Source organism: Anomalospiza imberbis, chromosome 13 (genome assembly GCF_031753505.1).
Source record: "Anomalospiza imberbis isolate Cuckoo-Finch-1a 21T00152 chromosome 13, ASM3175350v1, whole genome shotgun sequence".
In the NCBI taxonomy this organism is placed as follows: domain Eukaryota; kingdom Metazoa; phylum Chordata; class Aves; order Passeriformes; family Viduidae; genus Anomalospiza; species Anomalospiza imberbis.
Window position 1 is genome coordinate 14657894 of NC_089693.1, and position 27839 is coordinate 14685732.

A 27839-nucleotide genomic window follows, 5' to 3' on the forward strand; every position below is an offset into this window, starting at 1 on the left:
CATATACCAGTTGCCAACATACACAAATCCTCAGGCCATTGTATTTTCCCTGCAGTTGATGCCCGTGCTAACTGGATATAGAACATGTGCTGCTTTCACTTGGCCTTCCAAATTCAATATCCAGCACTAACTGTGACCAATAGCCAACATAAACAGATGGTCTGATCAGCAAAATTTCCACTTTCATGTGAATGCAATAAATATTTCAATAAGCAATTAAGCAATAAGTATCTATTTGAATGTTAGGCTAAATTATTGCAAATTGCAATAACTTAGTGAATTATTTAATAATTTAAATGCTGCAATAAACACCTTAATATGTATTGCAGTATAGTTTCACAAATCATAAACTGACCAACATCTAGAATATATTATATGTGCTATACAAACATGCAGCACCTCCTTCATATACAAACATTACACAAGCTTGCATACACATAATTCCTCAATTAAATGGTGGAGAGGGATTTACCAGTGCATAAATAAGACTAACTGCTTAGGTTTAGACATATGGTTTTAAAATCTGTTTGTACGCATTTCAGTGAACTAAAAAACTTATTTCACTTCTGACTACTGGTAACTGCTTGTCTCTTTGTGAACACTCCTGTCATGAAAATTAATCTCAAATAAAAAGATTTATTAGAGGCACAGTTCATCAGAAGTAATATCAACATGTAAGGATAAAAGTAAAAATTAATTTGTGCAAATAGTTTTGTCTGCATGCATTAGGCAGCATTCACAGAACTTGACAAGTCAGATAACCTGATTTTGAATTTCAAAATATTTTTAAGGCCTTGACCCTATTTTTGTGATGATTTGAATTTCGCAGGTCTTTAACATCAACCTACCACTCCTATTATTGCATTTGGAATGCAACATGTGTTGTCCCCAAGTACTGAAATAATTTTTGTGGCAGTAGCAGCAAAATTACAGAATTACTGCTACTATTGGATAAGCCAGAGCTGACTTTACAGAACAGTGTGTATCAGAAAAAGGGCCAAAAGCAGTCCTGCATTAAAAGATCATTCCTATGCCCAGAATTTCCTGAAGAATAATGCTAAATGTGAGCTGGAGATTGAGACCTTGCTCCGGGCTGTGCAGTGAGGGCAGGCATGGTTTCACGTACAGCACCAGGATCCCATTTCCTGTGTCTCAGCCTGGCAGGGCTGGTGCCAAGCATGTTTACTGATGGATTCCCCATGCTCTGCAGCAGGCTGCACATAACCAGATTTTCAACCTAAACACAACCCACTGACACTTTATAGAGCTGGGGTTTGTTCTCCTCACGGAACGCACTAAGAAATGTTGTTTTGCTGTAACTGTAAACCAGGTAATGCTGAAATGCACTTGGGCTGGGCTGTACAAACATGCAGGAAGCTGAGCCTGCCCAATTTACCTGTGGGAATGAGCAACACGTTGCACATTACCTCCAAGATGTGCCTTTGGATTTGAAACAGGGAGGACGAAGGGATTGTTCATATAAAAGAAGGATAAATCAGAGAGAAAGGGGAGGGAAGAAATTCAATATACTGAGCAAAAAATAATCCTTATTGCTCTGCAGTGTCAGATCTAACCATGGTGCTAGAAAACCAACACTTACCAAAAACAGGTTATGAACAGTCACTAGAGAAAGCCAGATTTCTTTTTAAGTCTAAGACTCAGCTATTCTTTTCATAAGTGATGAAAGAAATAACTAGACTTTCCTTCCAATTATTTTTAAGCTAAACATCTACGGTATAAGTGACAGTCATGCATAAACATCTGAAAATACTGTATCAAATTAAGGATTAAGAATGTTCAGTAAAGCTGATACGGGTTTTGGATTAAGATCAAAATAAAACCCTCAAAACCAAGCCCAGAACCTAACTAATTAACAGAAAAAGCAAACACTTGACAGCAAGATTGTTAAATAATTGAGAACCCTCTCAAGGAGAATTGAATTAAGACCTTTTAAACTCAGAATACCAAGTTCTAAATACATAATGAAACTATGGATAGACAAATTAAGCTAATCAGCATGTCTTTTTTTACTCTTTTCCCTACTAATGTTCTGTATGTTCACTGGGATAAAATCAATGGGTATTTATTCTCGGTGTTTGGCTGCTGAGATTCAGGTTTGATTAATGGACAAACACTGGGAGTCATGGTCTCTCTCATGCTCTTGGAACTCCATGGCAACAACTGCTCCTGTGGTGAGAAACAGCAGCCCTGTAGCAACAGCTCAGGGAGCAGATCATCTTCAAACACGCTGGGCTCGCCTAAGGGGACCAGGGTTTAAAAAGGATCCTCCTCCTCTGACCCGCTTTAACTGCCACACTCAATCCCGGCTGGAGCTGGCCCAGTAAAGCCAGCCACCTTCCTGAATCAAACTCCACCATCTACGGCACAACTGAATTGGCCAGTCTGTGTGCAGACAGATGTAACCATGCTGGATAAAACCCGAGGAATAGGAAACTGGCTGGTGTTTGTGCTTTCCCATGACAGCTTCTGTTCAGAATCAGGCTTTTCTTCTATTCAAATGACTTGGCCATGTGCAAGAATCTCTTTGATATATTGTATTTTACATATTGTATTTTCAGCATATTTTTCAATCTAGTTACAAATACAGTGGAGTCATTCAACTGATATTTTTTCCATTTTTTCAAAATTTTTAATTTTGTGAAAACTGAAATCTTTCCTCACAATATGTTTTTTTTGCTGAAAATGAAGACAGGGATGTCAAAATCATTTTAACTTTCTTGTTGAACTTCAATGCTGAAACACCTTATTACACTGAAAATTAAAATAATTTTACATCCTAATAATATTACCATTATATATAAATATATATATATATATTTAAGTTTTGACAATACTGATTCCAAATAATTTGATTCTTAAAAATGTTTTGTATTCCTGGAACATCTTCCCATTTTCAGTTTTTGTTCAAAACTGGAATGAACACAAGTAGTCAAAAAGTTAACACTGCAACAACACAATGCAACCCTCTCCCTAAGACACACAGAGCAGAAAAACAATAAGTTGCATTACAACTCACGCCAATTTTTACATAAACAATGACCTGTTGTTTGTTTAAGGAATGCTTTGGCTCTTGTCAGTAATGCTAAAGCACCTCATACGCATTACAGAAAACCCATGAGACATAGAGGGCATTTGAAACTGAATTTTACAGTCAGGATCCGGACACAGAAAGATTAACTAACTTTCTCACTGCTAGATAGGAAACCTGTGCAAGCCTGAAATGCAGTTCTGCATCCCACCCTGCCTTCCCTGAGCATCCCCCTCCCAGTGCCTTATGCCACATCCCCAGCAGTCCCAGCTCCCGAGCCCAGGGCCAGCAGCGCTGCTCTGCCTTTCACCAGATCGGCATTTGGTGCATTATTTATAGTTCTACTACTTCAGTTGATCAAAGTAATGGACTAGATGTTGACTTTTTAGATGTTTTGGCAGCACAGTTGGAGGAACTTGAAATTATTAAGCAGATGTTCTGCACCATAACTGGGGGCTTGTTTTGCTCTAATGAGATGCAGTATTTGTTACAATGAAGGAAATTGCTTGTGGATTTGCTATAATGCATTTTACATACATGGGGTTACATTTATACTGGAGCAATGAAAAGAAAATACAGTAAAAGTCCACATTACTTTTCAGATCTGATGATGTCACCAGACTCATATTATTACATCTGAAAAAAGATCAAGCTCAACTTTTTGAGGTCTGTTTCTGTTTTTATACTTGATATTCACCTCAGTGGTGAAATGGGTCCAAACAGTTAGCTCTTCGTGATCTGTCTCCAGAGGAATCACTGTACTATTGCAGCAGAACCAACCGTAGTGGGTTGCACCTCAGAGTTTTTAGGCCTCTAACCAAAATTATGCAGAAGCAGATCTCCTCTCCTTGTAGATATATGAGCAAATTTAATACACAGTTTCTCTGGCTCCTTCAAATTCAGTTTTAAATTTGTGATGTTTGGATTTAAATTCAGAGTTACACAGTGCAGTATGGAAAGTAAATTAACAAATTCACAAGTTGGCTTGGTGGACAAATGCCAGAGATTTGTATCAATCTGGGTGTAAGAGTGAGGACTGATCCAGAAAAATATTAACAAGAATTGTCTGTCCTTTGTAAAAGATCTCAAACTGTGGCTTAGATATTTATTATGCACCACACTTATAAAACTTCCAAGATGTCTAATGGAAACAGAGCACAATAGAAGCCAGTTCTGCTTTTCATTTTATATACTACCACTGGGAATCTTTCTTCTGATGTTCATCCATATTGTAAGTTTTTTCTTCACAGTGGGTAAGAGTTTCCTTGCTTTGAAAATAGTAATTCATCATAACAAGAAGAAATATCGAGCACATATAAATGCCAGTCCAACTACTTATACTGTCTAAATTGGCAAAATCTTTTTAATTCCCCTCGTAACACTCAGCACTACCAAGTAACTCCATCAAAACACTAATAGAACATTCCAGAGACACAGAAATGGCAATATTCATTTAGTAATGTGCAACAGGCACCCACATTCATATTAATATGTAGCCTCATTTTTCTAGCAAACAGTAACATCAGTGAGAGCTGTGAACTCTGATCCTTTGAAAGCCTGTGAGATGAAGTTGGAAACTGTCAATCTGAGAGCTCTTAAAGGAATGCCACATTAAAAAATACACAGCAATCCTTAATCCTTCTGACCCCTCAGTAGTAGTTTATCTTTACAACATCTCATCCCTTCCCCCACTCTTACATCCTGCACAGTGACTTCAAGCTAAGCCTGAGCTCAGCGAGTCTCAGCGCCGAGCTGCAGCCAAGGGACTAACCTTGGCTTTCCTACACCACAAACCACCGAGCCTTCTCCTCACAGCCCACAGACAGCGGTTTTATCAGAACACGAGAGGCTTAAGCAAACGACTTTCACCTTGTATTTGTCCCAGGCCAGAGCAGGGACACAGCAGCTGGCACATCTGTCAGCTGACGTGGGGCAGCAGGAACGCGCAGCAGGGCTGAGCTCCAGCAGCAGCCCCGGCAGCCCTGGGAAGGCTGCACCTGCTAAGATTAGGGCCCCACCTGAGGCAGCCCGGATCTCTCCCCTTGGCAAAACTGCTCATGCTTTAAGTGACCTACACCATGCTTAAATGTCAAATACCAGTAAGCCACCAACGAGGAAAACACAGCAGCAGCAGCAGCCTTGCCAGATCTGAAACCAAACAGATCCCAGACTTCAGCAGGCTCCCTAAAATTTTCAACCAGCGACAACTTCTGACCTGTGACCTCACACCACACTGCTGTTGGTAACTATGACCAAAGGCTTTGGCCACACTTTAGACTGACCCAAAACTTACTTTCAAAACTGAGAAATATTTAGAATGCTAAGCAGGTAAAATCCAGAAATTTTAGTGGAACCAGAACTTGAATGTCTACCCTTTCAGTATACGTAGGTGTTAACTTCTGAAACCCATTTTATGCCATAGAAATTACATTAAGAAAATAGAATTTTACACCTAAATCTTCTGGAAAGTGCAAGTTCTACTACTGACAGTATGCATAATGAATTTTTGAGTACACAAATGGAAACTGTGAACATAAATGTTTAGATTCACATTTGAGTCTCTCTGAAGTTATTGCTTTCTTTCATATTAGCTGAGACTGGAACGGGCTCAAAATGAACAAACTGTAAGTGAAAAGTATCTTAATATGCAATTCTTTCAATATAATGTAACATACTCAGAAGAAATCAGTCTTCCAAAGTAGATGGGAAAGTCTCTGTTTACTAAGACCCTTTTTATAGTTCATTTCTCCATTTCTCCATTACTTCAGTGCTTGGAGCTTTTTAGAACTAGAAATACATGTACTATTTTCCCTTTTTAGGACAATTGTCAGTACTTTAAAAGTTCAGTAGAATAAATGTTTCATTTCTAGTCACCATTTTAGTTACTCAGGAACACAGCAAAACAAAAGACAGGCACATTTTGGGGAGGGATAAAGAAGAAAAGTACTTTGGTCTCTGAGATGATCCTAAAGCCCTTCTTTGTGTACCTGTAACTTGTTCACAGAATGAAAGAAGAGTCTGAATCCCATGTTTATGTCACTGTTTTCTGAGTCCCTGCTCAAGAGAACCATGCCCAACTCAGCTCCCTGAACCTGTGAGCAGAGCAGAGGCTGCAGGTGCACTCTTTGAACTCATCATTTTTCAAAGAAACTGAAAATTTCTAGTGAGTTCCTGAGCCTCCATGGAATTACATACATACCAATTCTCTGAAAACAAAGAAATCTGGATATTATCAGCCTGCAACAAAGTTTTTCAGGATCACACCTCAGTTCTGTTCACTTTTTTAGTTACATGTGGAATTTTCTTCTAAATTACCTCATCCAAAAGCCATTGAAGTGAATGGGAAAAACTCATGCTGACCTGAACAATTCTTATACCATTAGGACCTATAAAAAGTTATATTTATATTGCTTTTCTTTAACTTCAGCAGCAACCTGACTGGGAGCTCTGCAGCCTGCTACACACATAGCACCACATTAGGACAATTGCTCTTGGCTGGAATAGATAAATGTGAAAGCTTTTCTGAAATCAAACATATGGAAAATACTCTGAAACTATTTCAAACCTTTTGAAATGCATAATTGAATCAACAAAAACACTTCCACACATTAACTGAGGCAAGGAGAGCGTATTCACTTGATTTTTAAAATTTCACATTATAAAATAAATGTGCTGAATTGTACAACAAATGTGTTGAATAAATATTTCGTGCATTTAACAACAAAAATGGAACATGTCTTGATAATCCTTTGCTTAACTGCTGCCCTGTTTATTCAATATTCCCTAAAGTTAATGCATAACATGTTAAAATGATTACAGTCTTGACCTTGGAGCTCCATTTTATTCTCCAGACTATTTCATAAATTTGGGAGATAGGGCAGGATCACTGGGGGTCATGCAAGCAGTGCACACCAGCAAAACACTGTGAACCCCAAGTTTCACCCCATTCTTGTCTTCATACTATAAGGAACGGTTGTGCAGATCTACGTGACAAGGACTCCTAGGATTACAAACACAGAACTCATACAAAATAGTTTCCTTGTGAAGCTATAAAATACATCTGCTCAGAGCATCTGATCCTGCATGGCTCTGCTACAAAAGGAATCTATAACCAAACAGAACAGATTTAGGAGAATTCAGACTGAGACTCAATTTTTGTATCCCCAAAGAGGTGCAGGAATAAGGACAGGATGCCTTCTTTTCATTGGTGCTTTGCTGTAAAGAATTCAAAGGAAGTAAAAAGTTGATTCAACGGCAAAGGCAAATTTTTTGAGTGAAATTTTGTCTCTGAAGCTTAATGGAGGACTTTTCCCACGGACAACAGGAGTCAATAGATACCAGCAAACAAGACTAAAGCATCCCAAAGCTCAGTACTCCTCATGCAGTAACAGTTACTTGGACACAGTAACTATCCACTGCAGAGAGGGAGAAATAACACAGTCAACATCTTCATTTGTCCCCGTTCTCTCCCCTGTCTTGGCAAACACAACATACAATAGATTGGGTGCTACAAAATGAAATGGAGTTTTTTAATCCTTCCAGTGGGTAGGATTATAGGTTACCACATAATCTTTGGGAGAACTGACAGAAAAGAGGAATCAGCATTATCTTTATTTCTTATTCATACATGGCAGAGGTTTTGCTGCTGAGAAAGCTGTGCTTGATCCAAAATGGAGGACTCGGAAAAGATGGAGACAAGCCCCTGGAACTGCCATGGCAGGTTAAATTCTTAGGGTATATTAATTTAGAGCAAGCTTGATCTATGCTAATTTTCACTCCTAGATAACCACACCCATAACCACATCCTCGATCCCTAGTAGGCCTGTTTCCAGGGTATTCTCCTGCCCATCTTTACACAACTCAGACTGCTCCCCAAATCAAAGAGATCCAAATCCTCAGCTGTCCACTTGCAGCAGGTTTTAGGCTGCTCAGCACAGCCACTGGACACAAGGAAGCTATGTATGAAGCTTAGACAGATAAAGACTGGTACAGACTGATTTCATGAGCTCATATACTGTTGACTCATGTAGCCCCACTTATTACAGACTGCCTGACAGCCAAGTCAGACATTGAGAAAGTTGTGATAAAGCTACTAAGTACTTAATACCAATAGCTTGTGTTTCGTGGATCAAAGCATTCCATTGATTCCATTTTTTGCTGTGGAGGTGTTTGTTTTTAATTCATTTGTGAATATTGGATGTCTGCATCTTGTTTCAAGGGACACTAATAGATAAAAGAGACAAATTTTATCAAAGTAACTGTACCACTCACTGCTACACATGCTTTGCAAATAACAAATCTTCCTTCTACATTCTGTTCTAGCCCAAGAATCTTCAGTACCACACAATCTGGATACAATTTTGTTTCTACATCTGAGCCTGAAAGCCACAACATCCATCCTTAACTTTCTGCTCCAACCAAAAGAACTAAAAAGTGTGCTTTGAAATGAGGGCATAATTCTTCCTGGGACATTTCCCCAACTCACAATTAATGCAACTGGATAGGTCAGATACTCTAAAATACACCAGTAAATATTGGTCACCTGGACACAGAGGGCAGTGTCTCTCTTACAGCAAACCTGGGCTACATTTATCTAAGGCCTGTTAGAATCGGACAGATATGACCTGTCTGCTTTCTCTCAGTTTCCTTTCTTACAAATACATTCTGTTTAGATGGTTTATCTTCTATTGCACTTCAGAGTGTCTTGAATCTACAGCTGAATGACAACATTTGATGGATAATTTCCCATTTTCCTAAAGGCACTAACAAGCATTTCCAATTCTTGAAGCTCATCCAGGTGTCCATCTATAAACACTCACTTCTTGCTCTCACCACTCTTAACCCACTTTCCCCTCCAAACAGCACGTAGAAAAGTGAGGAAATTAAAGGATGCACAATGAATTAGAAACATTACATGTGGTGCATGTGATCTATTACGGAGAAATGGCTCACTTCAGTCATCAGAGTATGGTGGGCCCTGCTTAAAATAGTACACTTAAAAAATACATATGCATTATTAATTGTTGTAACAAATCACAGAATCAAAGGTAAAAGCCAAGCTCTACTATCACTAAGCTTCTTACAAATGCAAATCAAAATATGTATATTAATGAAATTATACAGAAAGATAACTATAAAAGGTAAGTTGCCATGTGGAAGCACTAGGTTTCCATATACATAAATATCTCAGCAATTTTTTTTATTAAAGCTTTCTATAGAAGTAGTTACATATTTCAGTAATACACAGGATATTTACAATTTCCAGGTCAAGCTCAACACAACAGATGTTCAGGAAGCAGATTTATAGATGAAGTCAAAGAAATGCCTCAGATACTTTACCACAACCGTACTAATAAAACTGCAAACTTCCATGTGCTTTCTCTTGTGATCCATTCACAAACCAGCAATAAATAAAGAGGAAAAAAGGGACATAGCATAAGTGAACTTCTTGTTCTGCATTTGAATAAATTTTAGTCCTATAAGTGAGCAATATTTCAAAAACATTTCAGTTAAAAGCGAAACAGAATTTTCAGTAATGTGTGAAAAATGGATATTTCACTGCCTCACAAAGGATTTCCACTGAGTCTGAAGGAAATTAGAGATCATATTCCATCGGAATTCAGGAGGGATTTTATGCCTATATTGCCTAAGCTCTTGTCAGTAATTACAGGTATAGGCTTCAGGATGTCTTGTATCTATCATTATGGAGGCAGGCACTATTTGAATAGTAACTAATCAATAAAAATAAACACTATCTACTTGTTACATTTCAAGTCTCCCAAAACTGTCTGATTCCTCATTGATGGATCTGTCTGCCTACAGCATTTCACATAAAACAGGAGAAGCAAAACCAAATTGTCTTAGGAAATAAAGTGCATGCAATTAAAGGACACGCACTGTAAAGAACTAGCCACAGACTGGAATAGAAGCAGTCAAGAAATTTCTAACAGGTGGAGGCAAAAGAGAAGCAGAGAAGTATGGTCTGCTGCAATAAGAAATGAAGACTTCAAGCAGCTGCCTCATTGAATATAATAACTTGCAGCTGGGTGAACTGCAGCGCAGCTGGATTATTTCTAGAGATACTGTGTATAGATTCCCAGTATATATGTATATATACATATACAGTTGCAGGATATATGTATATCTGTATGCTCACTAACTAGAAGTAAGTTACTTGAGAAAGTACAAATACAACAGTAAGATGACTTTTTGTCCTCTGGGTGAAAATATTAGGTTGTCCAAGTATTGCACACAAAGCTGAGAGAATGTAGTTCAGCACAGCCTCTCCTGAGCCCCAAGGAACTGGCAGTCACAAATCAGGGAAGGCCAAGCATTAATAAACTGGGACTCCATTATCTTTGGGTCTCAAGGACTGCACTGCCAACTTCACAGGCATTCAGGAAACACACCAGGACCCACCTTCCTGACCATACACAACAACCAGTTCTCTGAGTACTCTAAACTGAACTTCCAATTCCAGTTAACATAAACAGATGACACAAACATTAGGTTTCTCCATATATATCAACCTACACAGTGTTTCTAGAATGGTTTCATACCAAAATGTAATGAACTCTAGCAATGGACACTGAACTAATAATGTGCATATAAACAATATATATATAATTTATTTATAATCATATCTCACAATTCTAAGAGAAGAAAAAAGCCCCACACTAAACCACCAAATACAAGCATAATGGACTCAGGCTTGGGCTTGGAACAGCTTTCTGCTGTTCCATCACTGAATGGAAAATACTTCACAAAACATCTTAGTGATGAGACTTTAGAAGTGAATAAATGGTCTCCTCTCAAGCCCTTATACCCTTATAGTCTGCACAAAACCCAGGCAACTGAGCCACAACCTCCCTAGCCAAAAACATTAGCACAACTGCTCTGTGCCTACAGCTGACTGTCCAGGATCCATAAGCAGCTTCTGCAATGTCCTAGTAACTGCACTCCCTGACCTCCTCTCTGAAACCAGCCCTCTCTGACTCCTGGGTACTCCGAGTGCTTGATGCTACTCGCACCTCACAGACCCTGACCAAGATTCTTAAGAGATCTTAGGCTTTTCTTCCATTTTATAATTACTTAAATCATATTTATCAGACCTCACTCAGTGTCTTCAGTGTCATCAATTGCCAGCAGACTCGAGAAGTTTCTTAGCAACTTTAACATCTTATGTTGGGCCACTACATTTTGATCTGTTAGAAAAAGCTAATTTGTCATTCAAAATGAGTGAAAACTATTAACAATCCAGCAAGAAAAAAAACCACAAATCAATAAATGCAGCAGCTTTGCTTTACTCTTCAGTCTCCATCCTAATACCCAAACTTATTCGTACTAAATCTTATATGCCTCTTATCTGACACAAAGTATTGAAATTGCAGTATTTACTAGACACTTGTGGAAGCTATAAATTTCATTTTTTTCAGAGCTTATATTTATCCCAGCTGTAGCAGGCAGACATCTCTAGCTAGAAGTCAGGTTACTAGGAGGTATTTTAAGACAAAAGTGAATTGATAAATGATTTTACAGCATGTACAGATTTACCTGTACAGTAAGTTCTCCTCTGAACACAACACAGGCTTCAGGATGGAGTATTGACATGAGTGTCATTTTAGAGAAAAAAGTGCCATTGAAGTTCAGCATGAAAAACCATGCTGACCAAATATCCCTCCGTTCATTCAATGCTTGGATTCTGACACATTTCAAATAAAGAGAAGCCAGCTGAAACTGCCTCCTGGCCTGTCACAAGGCTGGGTGCCGATTCCCAGCCCTGTCAGCTTCTTTTGCCCCAGCTGATTTGGAATCACTCTTTGTGGTGCCCATCAGTAGTTAGGTTTGGTAACAACAACACTGGGGGACACTGGGGACACATTTTTCCCCCCACAGAAAATGCAGCAGTGACATCAGTGCCATTTGACACACCCTGCTTTCAGCTCCAGGAATTTTCATCTCAGCCTGACTCCAACTCTGCTCCCAGGAGCAAGGTGGTGTTACAGGCTCTGTAACAGCTCCTGTCTCTCAGCACCAAACAGAAGAACAGGGAGGTCACAGCAGCAAGCCAGGCCTGGCAGTCAGAAGGAATGGAAGAAAGGCTGCCAGGCCTTGCAGAGCTCCTGCTGGCTGCCAGAGCCAGCTGTGCCCGGAGCAGGTGAAGGCGCAGCCCCCGGCGCATCCAGCGGGAACGGGGCCGCTCCGGGAACGGGGCCGCTCCGGGAACAGGAACGGGAACGGGGCCGCTCCGGGAACAGGAACGGGACCGCTTCGGGAACGGGAACGGGGTCGCTCCGGGATCGGGACCGGGGCCGCTCCGGGAACGGGGCCGGGACCGCTCCAGGATCGGGAACGGGGCCGCTCCGGGATCGGGACCGGGAACGGGGCCGCTCCGGGAACGGGACCACTCCGGGATGGGGAACGGGGCCGCTCCGGGATGGGGAACGGGGCCGCTCCGGGACCGGGACCGGGAACGGGGCCGCTCCGGGACCGGGACCGGGAACGGGGCCGCTCCGGGATCGGGACCGGGAACGGGGCCGCTCCGGGAACGGGACCACTCCGGGATCGGGAACGGGGCCGCTCCGGGAACGGGACCACTCCGGGATCGGGAACGGGGCCGCTCCGGGATCGGGACCGGGGCCGCTCCGGGATCGGGAACGGGACCACTCCGGGATCGGGAACGGGACCACTCCGGGATCGGGAACGGGGCCGCTCCGGGGGATCGGGACCGGGAACGGGGCCGCTCCGGGAACGGGACCACTCCGGGATCGGGAACGGGGCCGCTCCGGGATCGGGAACGGGAGCACTCCGGGATCGGGAACGGGGCCGCTCCGCGCAGCGCTCCGGCCTCCAGGCCTGGCTGCCAGCAGCGAGCTCTTTAAACTGCTCCCGAGATCTGAGCGTGGCTCTGCTCCTAGAAAGTCGGCTGGCTTCATCCAGCACTTCCAGCCAAAGACATCTTGACTCTACCAAGTGGAACTAAATCCAGTGTACAGACACCACTGGGATGATCCCTGAGCCACGTCCCCGCTCCTACTATTGCCTCCAGAGCCAACATCAGTCAGCCCTAACACAAGCCACAGCTGCACATGTAAAATCACACGCACATTGGGAACAGCCAGGGTTCCTGGGAAATAAATGTCCTGCCCTGCAAACAAGTGCAGTCACCTGAAAGGGGAGCTTCAAAACTAGAGCTGATTCATTTACAACACAAAGCAAACCAAAACATCATTTGGAGGAAATGCTTGGTCAAGTATGCATTTTGGAAAACTTCCCATTAAAAATTCACTGTAAAATAACAAAACAAACAAAACCCAGAATTTTTTCCATTTAAATTTAGCATTTTCCTTACTTTGAGGGAAGATCCTCAATACCTGTTAGGGGTAAATCATGTCTGATTTTCAGTGGACGAAGCTCTGATTTGCAAAAACTCTCTTTTTCTCTAAGAAAACAAAATTGCTCAAACTTTGCAGTATTTTTCTCCTTGTAGTTTCCTTCACTTAGAAGGAAGAAAAAAGCCAAGTCCCCAAAGAATACATTTTTAGCTCTTTCAAGTTTTACACACTTGGGGGGCAGCCCTGACTTGTCACCATTCTGAAGAGCAACCGGGCCAGTAAAGCCCAACGTCCCTGCAGAACCCTGCAGAGAGCAGAGCTCACAGTGCCTGTGCCTGCACAGGTGTAACTCTACCAGCTGGAACAGAAACCCAGGGCTGGGACTGCTGCTTAAAAGGCTGTTTATTACACATAACCTGGCTGACATTTTCAAACAGAAGCCAAAGCAAGAAGTCTGTAGCTGACCAGGACTTTTTGCAGTTGTTGATTTGAAAATACTGCATTTGATGGTGTATTTTGGATGCACAAGACTATCTAGGTATCCTCCTGAAGACAACGTATCAGGCACGGGTTCTCCTGGAGAGGACTTTTTTCCATATTTAACCTTATAGAGAATTTCTGACAAAAAAGTTCACATCTGTCTCCCTCCTTTCAACAAATGCAGCCTTTTTTTCACCTAAGACAGATTCCTGTGGCCAAATCCTCAGTTACCCTTTTCAATCCACCAACAGGATCTCTCTTTTCAATAGATTCTTTTATCCAGCCTTCAAAAGGTTATGAAATTTTCATCACAATTAAAAATGAAAGTTAACTGAACTTAAGATTTCAAATTAAAGAGTTCAATTATCAGTATGATTAAAACATTCATTATTTCTTTAGAGTTAAACTTCCTTATAGGTGTTACGGTTACATCACTGCAATGTTTTCCCTCTACCACAACTGGATCCTTCTTCTCAAATCCTGCCCTTAAAGTCATCATGTGCTATTGGTTCTCCCACACAAACTAGGTTTTTCATTAAATACTCTACATTCATAGAGTTTATAGTCCCTCTAATATGACTTTTTAAACAAAAACAAAAGTTTCTGTTGAAGCAGCAGCTGATAAAATGGGTTAGAAATGCAGCTGCACCAATCTGAACAAGGGAGAAATAAAAATATGTGTATTTTTAAAAAAACAACAATAATTACACTTAACTCACCAGCAAGACAGTGCTGTGAATTACAGTTTAACTGCCCTTCTTGATCCAGAATAAACATTAGGAGCAAGATGTGCTATGCAGGGGAGGGAAAAAGAAATGATCATGGCATGTTCTAGATCCCCTGATTTATCTTTCCTGGCAAAAGATGGAGTGAGTCAAAGCTGCTGTGTAGGAAGCAAGGAGAGGGAGATGGGCTCAGCATTGCCTGGGTCTCCTGAGCTGGGGTTTGAAAAGGGATGCATCAAAGCTAATACATCATAACTCTTCAGGGCCACCTTGCAGGAGTAATGCTGTCTGCAGAATGTGCCTTCAGCTCTGTGCTTGCTGGGGTGTCTGGCCCTTGCTCTGCCTAAATGCATGGTACGCAGTGCCAGAGTTGTACAGCACTGAAACTTCCTTTTGGGCAACTTCACAAAGCCAAACATGGCTTTAACTAGAGACAGCATACACTGAATGTTCCTAATTGGAGATAAAGAGGTGCAGCTCTGGCAGTCCTCACTTTGCCCACAATAGATAAGATGAGGACTGAGACACGGCTACATTAGAAACAATCATTATCAGATTTAACTGTGTGTCAGATATAAACCTACCTTCATCTGCACTGACTCATGTTCAGCTGTAAAAACAGGTAACATCAGCTGTGGATCAAAGCTGCCGGATGGCTCCCACTAAGTAAAAAACACATCTGCCTTTCCAAAACACAATCTGTATAATAATGCAAAACCAAGTTGTTTTCCCTTACCTTCTGCAAAAGGTTCCCATTCATAAAATCGACCCATAAATGGCTTGTTATTGTATGATGCACACTGTACCTCTCTAATATTCCTGCTGCTTTCAGGACACATCTGTTTAGATTAAAAAAAAAAAGGAGCATTATAATCAACAGCAAAGTTATTTTTGCCTTCCTATTAATGAACTTTAGAAGGTTAGTGAAGGCATTGCAAAATTCTAATCCAGATGAATGAAATAAACATCAGGAGATCTCTTTAAAACAGGTAATAAGCTGTGCTGTTAAGTAACAGTATCAAAAGTGCCTGCTGAAGAAAATTAATTTGTGAAGTTAATGGAGCAAGTTCTATAAAAAAAAAAGTAACACTTCTATTGAGCTGTCATTTTCCTCAGCAACAACACAACACTTCAAGATAAATTCAATACTAGATTAGAATTACTTCCTTTTCACAACAGCTTCACATTTTTCATCATTTGCTTTTTGGGCTCAGATTCAACAGAGTTGAAACACTCAACGTACATGCTTCCATAACTTATTAAAAGTTGACCACAGCAGCTTCTTATTCTTATCCTATGCTTCCATACTATATTTCCACTTTTCCTTTTGTATTTCTACATGCTGCTAATTACAGTCACTGCATGACTTTGCATTTCAAGTCATGTCTTCAGATCCTGAGCTCTTGCAACTAAGGAGTTGGTGTAGGAGTTTTGCAGCTCGAGAGCTGCTTCTATACAAGCATGTGTGCACACACACAGGTATTGAGGCAGGGCACGTTTTACAGGTGGAAGTAGCATCCTTCCTTAGGTGACCTGCAATGCACACCTTTGGCAGACCAGCCTTGTTTGCATGTGAAGTAGATTCCAAAAGCAAACACAAGGTAAATATTTAATGACTTTGTTCTGCCTGAATCCTCACTGCAGTTACAGCAGAAGTTTACTCTGTGTGTGGACACATAAAAAGGGGAGAAAGTCTTCTACCAAATGCAGGGGGTTAATTAGAATAATTTCTATGCCTGGACAAAATAGGCAAGCTTTGGGCACAGATGCATTTTTTTGCATATCCTTTAGATAATAAAAATGACTACTAAAAATACTATTCAAAAACAGTAGAAATCACATTAAGTACTCGACTAGAACAGCAGAATATTTTTTCTAGATGACAGATTTCAAGGGAAAGCTAGAGATAGCATTATATGAAAACAGCATGGCTAAATAACAGTGTTTTCAAAGGGAACAGAAGAGAATCACTCAGAACAAGTCTTGTTGCAACTGCAAGTCAGTTCTCTTATGTCTGTATAGTAGGAAAGATTGGTTGTCTGCTGGGGAAGCCAGGCACATCAGAGATCCCAGAGGAGTTCTTGCTTTGTATCCACCATGTCCCTAAGAAGATGCTTGTAACTGGATCAAAGAGATGTCAAAGTCAAGAGTTTTCAAGTGGGCTATAAACTGTACCAAAGACATGCTTGGGGGAAGGTTCATGGACTCCTTTATCTTCTACTAAAATCATGGTAACAAATCTTCTAGAATAAACACTGTTTCTGGCCAAGCAGCCATCTGTGCTTCTTTGCCCACCCTTCTGAGATCTCCAACTACATGCAAATACTGCTTTCCTCAACAAACCCTCTAATAAAAATGTAAAAAAACCTACAAAACAACAACAAAAAAAACCCCAAAAATAAACAAACAAAAAGCCTTCCCTGAAAACAGGACCATGAACCACCCTATTGGACGGGTGGGACCAAAAGCATTTCAAGTGCCAAGTGCAGAAAACAAAGCTATATTCCCACAACTGAAGCACAGCTCTTTCTGTGTGTGGCACAGCAATGCACAACATTTATTCACCACAACCACCATCCAAGGCAAGGAAATGTATTTTTCACGGAAACCAATTATTGCACATATCCTAAAGGTGAAAGGACAGAACCTGAGCTGGCATAAATTAAGGTCACTACAGTAAATTACAGCAGAACAAACATCAGTTTGTACCAGCCAAGAAGTCAGCCTGAAGGGTTTCTTTCTGGAATGCTTTTCCCTTTTTTTTTGGCACACATTCCCTACCAGCCTATTGTGAAGTTTAGTTGCTTCTTGTTTTTCCTTTTCTGACCCTTGAGCTCATGCTCTCGTGTACCAGTATTTCTAGCTCATAAACCATTTCCTGTACACCCCACTCACACCAACTGCAGGCAATGTATGAGTAAAAATATCAAAATATTCATTGCTGTTGCCAACAAACAGTGACACCCATCCCTTCAAAGATCCTTTTTATATAGCTACAATTTCTGTTTTTAAACTTACTGACAGTTGTCCACAAGACAGAGACCTCAGTGCTTTAAAGCAGGACCAAGGAGAGACAAATATACTAAACTCTGTGTGGATCAAGCAAAAATCAGAAGAACAGGCTAACTCAGAACAACCCTGCTACTTTAGAAGCCTCAAGTCAGTTGCCCTTCCTTCATTTCATTCATCAAGGTTTAATTGCAATATAAAATCTTGAGGAAAAATTTGAGCAATCTGGTCTGCAAAAACACTTTGTTTTGTTCTTGATACAGATTATATTCATTTATATTTTTAATGTCTTCTAAAATATTCTTTAGCTATGAAGTACAAGTAGGCAAACTTACTATAGTCCATGAGTCACCAAGGCTTAAGAGTTCTATTATACTCTAGGTATATACTAGTTAACATCTATGCACCATTTACTAACCCCACCTAAATCGTTAATGCACAGCTGAATGCAATGACAGTTTTATGCTGCCTACAGCTCAGCCTCCCTGAAAATGAAATCCTTGAGCCTTTCTCAAAGACCTAAGTGTGCCGGGCACTTTCTCTTGGCCTCTCTGGCTTTTTAGCACTTTTGTAGGCAGAAAACCGCTAAAATAAAAAAGTATGACCCTGCGCAATCAAAAGTGAAGCTTCAGTACAGGGGGTCCTGTAGATCCTATTTTTTAATTTGTTCCCTGAGAGTACAAGCTATTTTTACACTTCAATTTAATTACTATTTCTGTCCTATCTAGCTTGACTGAAACTCCTAAAATACAGCAACAAGCATCTGTGATGAGAAGATGGCAAGCCCAAGGCAGCTCCTGTTTCCAATGTCTAACAGTTGTCCCTTCCAGGGTTCACCAGGTGCTTCCCAGCTCCCAGGCAGCAGAACTGGAGGCAGCCAGGCAGCTCTGCCAGCACAGCACAGCCCCTGCCCGGCCAAGGGCAATGTGCTGGAGCCAGCAGGCACATTGGCACGTCTGCAGGTGAAGAATGTTCTCTGGCTAAGCCAGAGTACTAGGATTTAAACAGCCCAGATCTCTTTCCAAAATTTCCCAGAGACTTGGAATGAACTTTGCTGTAATATTTAACTTACTGTGTGAGTCTCTCTTGGTTTTCCCTCAGTGACATCAAGGCATTAAAATTGTGCTGCCTGCTGGAGACTTGAAAACAGTTTTTTTGGTAAACAAAATGTTGACTTTGATTCAGGGTTTTGTTAGTGACAGATCTGGAATTTCTCTTTTTTTTCCTCAAAAGCTTTGTCCTGTGATTACTAAGGGAGTTATTAAGGGAGTCTTTTTTAAGACTAGGGAGGCCAAAGCAGCAAGAAATATACTCTGCACCTACTAAGATAGATCTCAGATTCCTTTGAGTAGAGGCAGATATAAATTATCTAGAAATACATACTCTCTGCTGGGAGAGGGTTTTTTAATTGTTGTTCTTTCAGCTGTGCACTGTAAAATTAGATACAGCATCTAGAATGCATAATTCTGTATGTTTTTAGATGATCTTTCTCCTACTTAAAATATGCTGCTTGGACAACACAATGACGTAAATTCAGCAGGTGGGGCTGCACTCAGCAAAGTGCCTTCAAAGTGCTGGATATTGACATTTTCACACAGGGTAAGGTGTCTCAGAGCTGGCCCTGCTGCACTTGCACACGGCTGTTTCAAGGCGGACACCTCGGCCAGAATTTCCTCCTGTGCCTTCAGACCATGAGGAAATCACCAGCAGCAGCACAGCACTGCAGTGATGGGGCAGGCAGCAATCAAGACTAAATTTTAGAAGGATTCCTTTGTTTTGTGGGACTTTGGGCCAAACTTCTCGAAATGCACCGTGCCTGCTGTTGATAGAAAATTTGTACTTTGGAAACAGTAGTTTTATTTATGCCTCAGTTTCTTTTGAAATATGCAGGTATGAAAGTAGTCTGAGGGACAGCAACACACAGTATTTTCTTGGTAATGTACCATTAGAGTTTTCTTAAAATGAGCTGCTAGTACAGTTAAGACTACAAAACAAAGAAACCACCCCACTAGCTTTTCAGCTTTCGGTTAACATTTGAAAAGCACACTTTTTAACAAATCCTTGACACTTGGTTTAATTAAAGAAGTGCTGGCAAAACACCAGAAAATTATCAGTCTGCCAGCTGTGGGCTCATATCTGCCATTAGCAGAGCTGCACTGAGATAACACTTCTGGAAATGGGTAAGGGGCCGATTTGGTCCTAAAACCACCTCTACAGGCAATTAAAACATTGACTAAGATTTTTGGCAATGTTTCATTCTTATGACCTACAGTAACTGGCAAATGCTTTTTCCAAGGCCCCATATCTCTTCTTGATTCTCCAGGTTCAGACATAATTCATAATTAATATTTTCTCTGTGTGCAATACTACATGTTCAATTAAGTCCAAATAATCTAGTTGTACTCTTGTTTTCATTTTTGTAGAGGTTCTATATAATCATTTTAATCCTTTGGAATACCAAAGAAAAAACATATCTCCAAAGAAAAATAATTCAATTTAAATAATTGTATCTGAAACAGTAATCTGAAAATTGTTCTTTCCTTTGCACAGCTTACTCTTAAATGTATTGTGTCCTTCAATATGCATAATCTATAAATTCCAGTTCTTTACACACCAAGCCTCCACTCCTGCAGTGAACATTGAACTTCTGCTCTGAACTCCTGGTGTCTTGTTTCTCCTAAAATTTACAGAAGTTCCTGGAATGCAGGGTCCTTCAAATGTTCATTTTCCAGCTAAGCTGTTTCTCTTTACATAGCCAAGGACCATGCTTGCCCCATAGGTACTACCTCAAATCAAGGCAACCTAGTTTTGTCCAGCTGAACACACACTGAAAGAGAGAAATGATCCATTTAAAATCCTGGAAAGTCTCTTACTTCCCCAAGAGTTCTAATTTTATAAAATGGTAAGATAACATAAAGACAACTGTCTGCCAACCAAAAAAAAAAATATATAAGGCATATTAAATATGTCTAGATATCTGTGGCACAAAATACCAGATACAATTCAAATGGAACTGATGCTCCTGAAAAACCAAATTGTGCAAGAAACTTCAAAATGCATGTGAAGAACAGCCCTGCAGTAAAAACAGTGCTAGCCAGCTCTGGTTACAGTGCACAGCCACAGACAGTGCACTGTAAATGTCTGGCCTGACATGCAATGAGAATTTCCATCTGGGAATGCAGTGGTATCTGCACAAGTTTATGAGGAAGGAGCACCTGTACTGGCAGACTCTGCACTGCCTCGAGCCATGAATTTCCACCTCCGTGTCTGCTGCAGTGGAGACAGGCAGAGTAATGACAGTCACTGTAAACTCCAGCGTGCTGTGCTAAGCAGACTGCAGGCCACGCAGAGCCTGTGGCAGCTATAGGGGATTGCAGCCTTTCTCTTCCCCCTCACTCCTTTCGAGGGCTGCCTGTCACAGGTGCTAAAGATCTTAGATGTGTGCACAGTCCAAAATCGTTGTCCTTCTAGCCAAATCCCATCCAGGCAGCAATGAGCTTGTGTTTGGACCAAGGAAGATGGGCCCTGGCAGAGCTACAGGCTGCCTGCCTGCCCTGAGCTACCTGCTGGCTGTCACTGCCACGGGCCAGGGAACTGCTGCCCTCTCAGCCTGCAAATGAACCCTTTTTACCATTAATGATTTCAGCTTTGCAACAAGAAGGCCGTCTGAATTTAACCAGAAAAGTCTTTGAAGTGCTACCCAAACCTGATCTTTATTAACTGCAATCTATCAGACACACAAGGCATTAATGCATAATGTGGCAAGTGCATCTATTACTGCTTTACGTTTTTTCCATTCTGTAGCACTTTACATCTGAAAATGCAGTCTGTCTAATAATGGGGAAGAAAGCTCAACCAAACAGATGGAAAAAGACGTACTTCTGCTTAATTTCACAGGTTTGTGGCTTTTTTATTTTTAAATTCTCACTGACAGATCCATCTGATTAAACTGAAACAACTTATTTTATTTCAGATTTACAGCAACTTGTAAAAGATTCAAGTCCAGCTTTGGTTTTAAATAAAATGTTAGTCACTCATCCATCCCACGCAAAGCATCTCAAATGATCTAATGTGCACAACTGGAAACATTTGGAACTACTACCTTAGGAGGGGCTAATCAAGGAGCTATAATAGGAAAATTAACAGTACATTTCCTCAGCAATACCAAAAATGTGTCAAGAAAATACTCCAGTTATGTTTAATGCTAAAATTTTACAAATACTATTCCAAAAAAAACTAACCAACCAACCAACCAAAAAATTCTGAGAAACAATAATTGGTTTCTGTAAGATGGAAGTTGAGCAGTTAGAAAATGGAAGGCAAATACTGGAAAGAGACCATGCTGGAACAGAGCATTATCTGCTGTAAAACAATACACAAGAAGTATGTCCTGAAAGTCGGGTCTATGTCAACTCACACCTGCACACTGAAGACTGTTGCTAGTCTTTTTTGATCCAGCAAAAGACCAGATGACTGGTCTTTTTAAAGTTGGGGGTTTTTTAAATAAAGTTACTGCTTTACTGTCCCAAATTTCTTTTAGCACCCAGGCCCCTGAGCAAAGAGCTATTTCAGTATCGAGACTGGAGTTTACAGAGAATATTCCTTCCATGCTCCCAAGCAAGCATCAAAAGTTTGCCATTTGCAGCAGAAATCACAACTGCTTTGTACAGCTGCTGTTCCCACTCTCAGCAGTTACTATCACCTTTCTATATAAATATGCTGCATTAAAAAGTCCCACAGATACAAGAATCCCTCCAATCAAATACCTGTTTATAGAAACACTACATAGTGCTCAAGGTGCCTAAACTGCAAGCTATTGCCTCATTTAATGGAAAATCAATTAAAAGCTACTTCCATTTCACACAATCAGGTTCAAATGAAGAATGCCTTAACATGGAAGCTTTCAGCTTTATCATCTTGCATGGTCTCATCTGTCTACATTATTCAAATACACCTGCAAAATGGAACATGTTTTATTAGTCCTTCTCTAGAAAATGGGAGGTTTATGTACTAAGAAGTTGCTTTCATATACTAGCAATAACCTTCTTTATACTAGAAATATCAGCCACTCCAAAACCTTCTCTGAAAGGCACCACCAATATCAGCTATGAAAGACCTTGAGACAAACTCATGCTTCATCCAGCTTTAGTAAAGCTTACAGACATTAAGTGAAGTTGATGTATCTAGTCCTCATAGTTTGTAGAAAATTATGCCACTGTGATAAAACACCTACTCTAGGGCTTCCAGTAGTATTTTAATACATTTTTGAAGTATTGTTCTTGGAGCTGCCTGTTCCTTCTGGGGAGCAGTTTTTATGTGACTCTCATTCTACCAGCTTCAGCAGTGGGCAGGAGTAATCGTCCAGCAGTTTTCTCTATGAAAGCCCAATCAACTTCAATGGAAACTCAATTTCATGCATTCCATTTAAATGACTGGTCTTTGTGTGGGAGGAGGCGCTATCTGAATGGTTCCGGCAGGAGGACTAAAAGTTTAAGGAAGTTTCAGATTAGTATTACCACGACAATCTACTTTTTAATTAAAGATTCATACTGCAGCAGTAATCACAATATTTTTAGAGAACGAGCTCCAGTCTAAGTAACAACCAGGCAACAGAAATGTCAATGTGGTGTTACATGAGACAGAAACATACAGGCAAATGTACAGCTGTTACTACAACCAGGGGGAATCTGAAATAATTCTGTTGGGACAATTTATTTTGTTCATTTTTGGATTAAAAAAAAAAATGAAATCTAGGATGTGGAACAATTTGTTTTACACAAAAAGTGAACACCTTCAGAGCAATGTAAAGGCAACTTAAAAACAACTTTGAGCTTGCAGGAACCCAGTCTGGAAACAGAAATCGAAGCATTATTCAGATTTTATAGTTCTTGTTTCCATTAAAAATGAGTTTCTGATAAAACACACACTTAAACTGTTTCTGTGGTATATTCTTTCCTCCTAGGTCATATACTTCAGAGAAAAAGAAAAAATGCACCTCAAACCAACTGGCAGATACATTTGTCTTGTTTTAGAATGGTTTAATATAGCTGCAGCTGGTAGCACTGTCCATTTACTGATGAGTTTGTCCAACTTTAACCTCTCAGACTAAAACTTTCCGTTCCTGTTATCTGTTTTAGTATCTTTTTTCTATTTTTGACTGAAGCATTTCATCCCAGAGTGAAGGAAAACAAAAGGAAAAAGTATTTTATTTTTTCCCATGCTGCCAATATTCTGACTTTTTTTTTCCAAATGTAACTGCCTATTCTATTTTAATTAGTGAAATTATGTCAGCCAGGAAAGTGGGTTTTTTGTCAAGAATGCACCATCTGCTTTTTCTATGGAAATCCACTCAAGTGTAGTCAGGCCACAAGAATTTTAAAAATAATGCTGATAACGTACTTTGTACACTTCCAATTAAAACTTGTTAAAGTTCTGCATCTAACCTGGAGGAACAATCTGTTCACAAGTCTGTTCCATACCTGAGGCTCAAAGAGGCTGAGCAGCTTTCCAGCAGTTATTGGAAAGTGCTCCTGAGGTCTGTAATAGGGCAAGGGCTGAAAATGAAAACATCTCTCTTCTGCTCTTAATAACCACTTGAGCCAGTACCTAAAATGCATGGAATTCTTTTGAAAAACAGATAAATCTGGGGACTGACTTTCAAGAGATGAGGCTGGATGAGCAAGTCAGCTGAAGAAGGTACTGAGAAGAAGAAAGTGAAACTGGATGAAACTGCAAAGAAGCAGGGAACTAAGTAGAAAAAGGAGAGATTGGTGGCAGAAGAGATGGGGAGAAAAGATGAAAATATGAGACAAGGGACTAAGGAAGTGAGAAGTGTGACTGAGGATAAAATACAGTGGGACAGCTCCAGCCAGACGGAAGGAGCAGAGATAGGCTGTCTATACAGAAAGGGCAGAAACACCTGTGAGAGATGAAACACCTGTGATGAGAAAGACCTAAGCACACACAGCAAAGCATTTCACTGCCCTGCAGTACTCAAGGGAACCAATTCCCTCTGCCAGCACCTCAGCTGCAATGATCTGAGGAGTTCTGTGAATACGGATGTATCTCATGATGGCATTCTGCTTTTGAAGGCTTTTTTGGTTTGTTTAAACACTATAAAGTAAATCACAGGGCCTTAAAAGTATGTTTAATCTCAAACTGGAAGAGACTGTCCATGCAATTACTGTATCACTTGGCTCTTCCTGCCTGTGAGGTCCACTCTTAATTCCATGAGTGCATACCATTTTCCCCATATGATCTGTGACTCATTCAGTGTGCAGAATGGACTTACTCTGGGGACTGTTTAGCTGGAAGGGTTATTTACATAATCTCTGTCTCATTCACTGTAAAACCTGGTAGATATAAATGGACCTACAGAATAAGGAACATGAAGGACAGTCTGCATTTCTGGAATAGCTGCTCTACCAGTTTTGTGGGGGGAAAAAAGTCACCTGTGGTGCAATTACTTAATCCAATCCCTTCTCAATTTGTGAATTACCTACTTTCTGTTTTGGGGGTCTGACTGAAAACCTCTGGACATGTTTTGCAGACGAGCTGCCAAATCATAATTACAGTTTTGGCAACACAAATTTTGCTTTGACTATTGCCAGGTGATAAATATGATACTGAACATGGGGAAAAAAAATTCAATTCAAGCTATTTGACAAGCAGTACTAATGATGGAACACTTCTCTTAAACCTCATTCTTCCATAGGGCAGCTCCATTTCTTACAACATATTAGGTCTTGCTATCACATAGCAGCTTGGTGAATATTAAAGCAAACACTGCAGTAATAGCATCAACAACTAGTCCTTAGAGAAGGCTTTTTTTCTCACTTTCTGCAAGGAGCATTTTTAAGGCAGGAAGCCAAAGGCTGAATAAAAAGAGAATAACATTGAGTAGTGTATTGGTCATAACTAAGCACTTGATATATGCAGGGACCCTGGGGTAAAAATTTATATTATCAGGTAATTAAATAGTTTTCTTAACACAAGAGTTACCAGAGGATTGCTCACAAAACCCCAGTTTTGAAAGCTCAAAACCTCTGCAGGTTTGACTTTGTTCTTCTAACGGCATTTTGCTGCTCAAACTAAAAGCTCACATCATCCAAAAAAACTCTTCAGAAAGCGACCTAAACTGAGGTCTCAAAAAAGCCAGCAAGACCATCAGTATTCCTTGCTGTCTTTAACAAATGAAGATGCAAACAGAAATTCAGGAAAAGCAGTATGTGAGTGGGATTAGCAACTTACTGAATGCTGCAGCCAAAAGCCAAAGCTGGTTTGCAGAACGTGGCAGGAGATATTTCCCTGGCCTCTTCCCCCTACAGATCACTCAGTGCCTCCAACACTGCTTGACAGATATAAACAGCACAGGATTGTTTTTTCCACCAATGTAAGTCAAGAGTTTGAAGATAAACAGCCTTACCAACTTATCACTAGAAAGAAGATCTGTTTCACTAATTACACTTGTATGTCTCTACATGTGCAATATGCTCCCCATGTTAAGTCTGGACAGACAGCACAACTGATGAAGCAGATGAAGTAGATGAAACAAAGCACACCAGACTGGCTTGGCTTTTGTTGTTATTTTTTAATCTCACCACCATTTCAATTATTTCTGGGGTTTGCATTGTTCTGTAGGCTGTTAGCTCTTAATGTATCATATGCAAAAGGTTTGTTTACCTGCTCCGGGCACTGCAGGGCTTGCAGTGCCAGGTTTCTTTTACACCACTTCTGGGGGAGAGGCTTTGGACTTCCATCCCTAATCTGTGGTTAGGCAAAGGAACACATGCTTGCTAGATATAATGTGACATTTATGTTTCCTAACTTTCTACATAAGTTTTGGCAATTTGCTGTTTCCAAGCCCTGCTTAAAAATTCTAAAATTAAAAAAAAATCCAAACAAAAAACCACCAACCAAAAGAAAAAAACCAAAACAAAACAAAAAATCAAAACAAAACAAAAAAATAACCAACACCCCCCCCTTTCCCCAAAACCCACAAAACTAAAACTAAAACCTTGACAGCACCACTAACAGACAGCTTTTTCAGTATCCATAGTTTAACTTTGGCAGCTTCTCCTGCACTTCCTTCTTCCTCTATTCACCTTGGTCAGAACAAGAGAGAACTGGGATTGTACTGGTGGTAGTTTCACTGCAAGTCCCTTTATTCATGCAATCTATGTTCTTTTCCTGCTATTTGGCTTGAAAATGTCTTAAAGTTATGCACTGATATCAGCAATAACTGAACTAATCTAAAAATACCAGGAGAAAGCTACTCCTTTCATGTGCCAAAGCAGACACTGACATCTGACAGACCGTGTTTTTTATACCTGTAATTAATGGGAATAGTTAACAAATATTCATCAAAATAGCATTAAAAAGTTTTTGTAAATTAACCATGACATCTGCAGCCTCCTCTGCTTTGAAAATCTGGATACAATTAAACTGACATATGAATAAAAAGCACATTTGTTCAAATTATGTGAGTGTTGAAAAAAATCCACACTGGAATTTCAGACAAACACTTTTGTCAATATGAATTGACAAGAAGAAACAAAGACAAGCTGGAATGCCTTCAAATCTCTCCCACAACACTTGCCTATATTGATAAATGACACTACTCAAATTTACAATACACTATTAAACAAAACTACAGATGTAGCAGGAATGTAACCATCTGGTTACAACTCAGAAGTCCCAATTTTCATTGATGAGCTTCCTCTTTAAAACTTGGCACAGAAGTTACATCTGAATGACAACCAGGCAACCTAAATCACCCTGAGTCCTGTTCTACTGCAGAACAAAAACCCCCATTCCATTTCAACAAGCTTCTCAATGAAGTTTCCAAATCACTCCACAGGATTTTAAGTGCTAATGCTGCTATTCATAACTGATGAAGTGATGGAATAACTGTGGATCTTTTTCCTCTTCTCCAAGACACATGTATTCCATTTATTCCAAGAATTAGCAAGGTAACTTCTCAGACAATTCCAACTGCTACATGAAACCTCCCATTCAAAGTTCACCAAGAAGTTAGGAAAGAAGAGCTTTAGGCAACTGATTTGTATTTTGATTTTGAGGCACTTAGATGAATTAATAACATTTTTATGTCACACTGCCATTACACAAAAATGAGGATGTGAATCTTCAGCTATTCACAGACACAAATTCACTCCACTTGAGGCGGACTTCTCCAGCTAATCATGCAACCCATGCAACAGGCTCAGAACTTCAAAATAAACC

At 40.2% G+C, this 27839-nt stretch overlaps 1 protein-coding gene across 2 annotated transcripts in view; it reads right to left on the reverse strand.

Moving 5' to 3' along the window:
* Nucleotides 1-27839, reverse strand: part of THSD4 (thrombospondin type 1 domain containing 4) — a 242744-nt gene that overhangs the window by 159192 nt on the left and 55713 nt on the right. For both annotated transcript variants that reach the window (XR_011003831.1, XM_068204088.1), the window contains exon 6: nucleotides 15325-15427. Coding sequence is in view for 1 of the 2 variants with exons in the window: in XM_068204088.1 (XP_068060189.1) it covers nucleotides 15325-15427 (103 nt within the window). In the remaining variant the exon portion in view is untranslated. The remainder of the gene's footprint in view (nucleotides 1-15324; nucleotides 15428-27839) is intronic.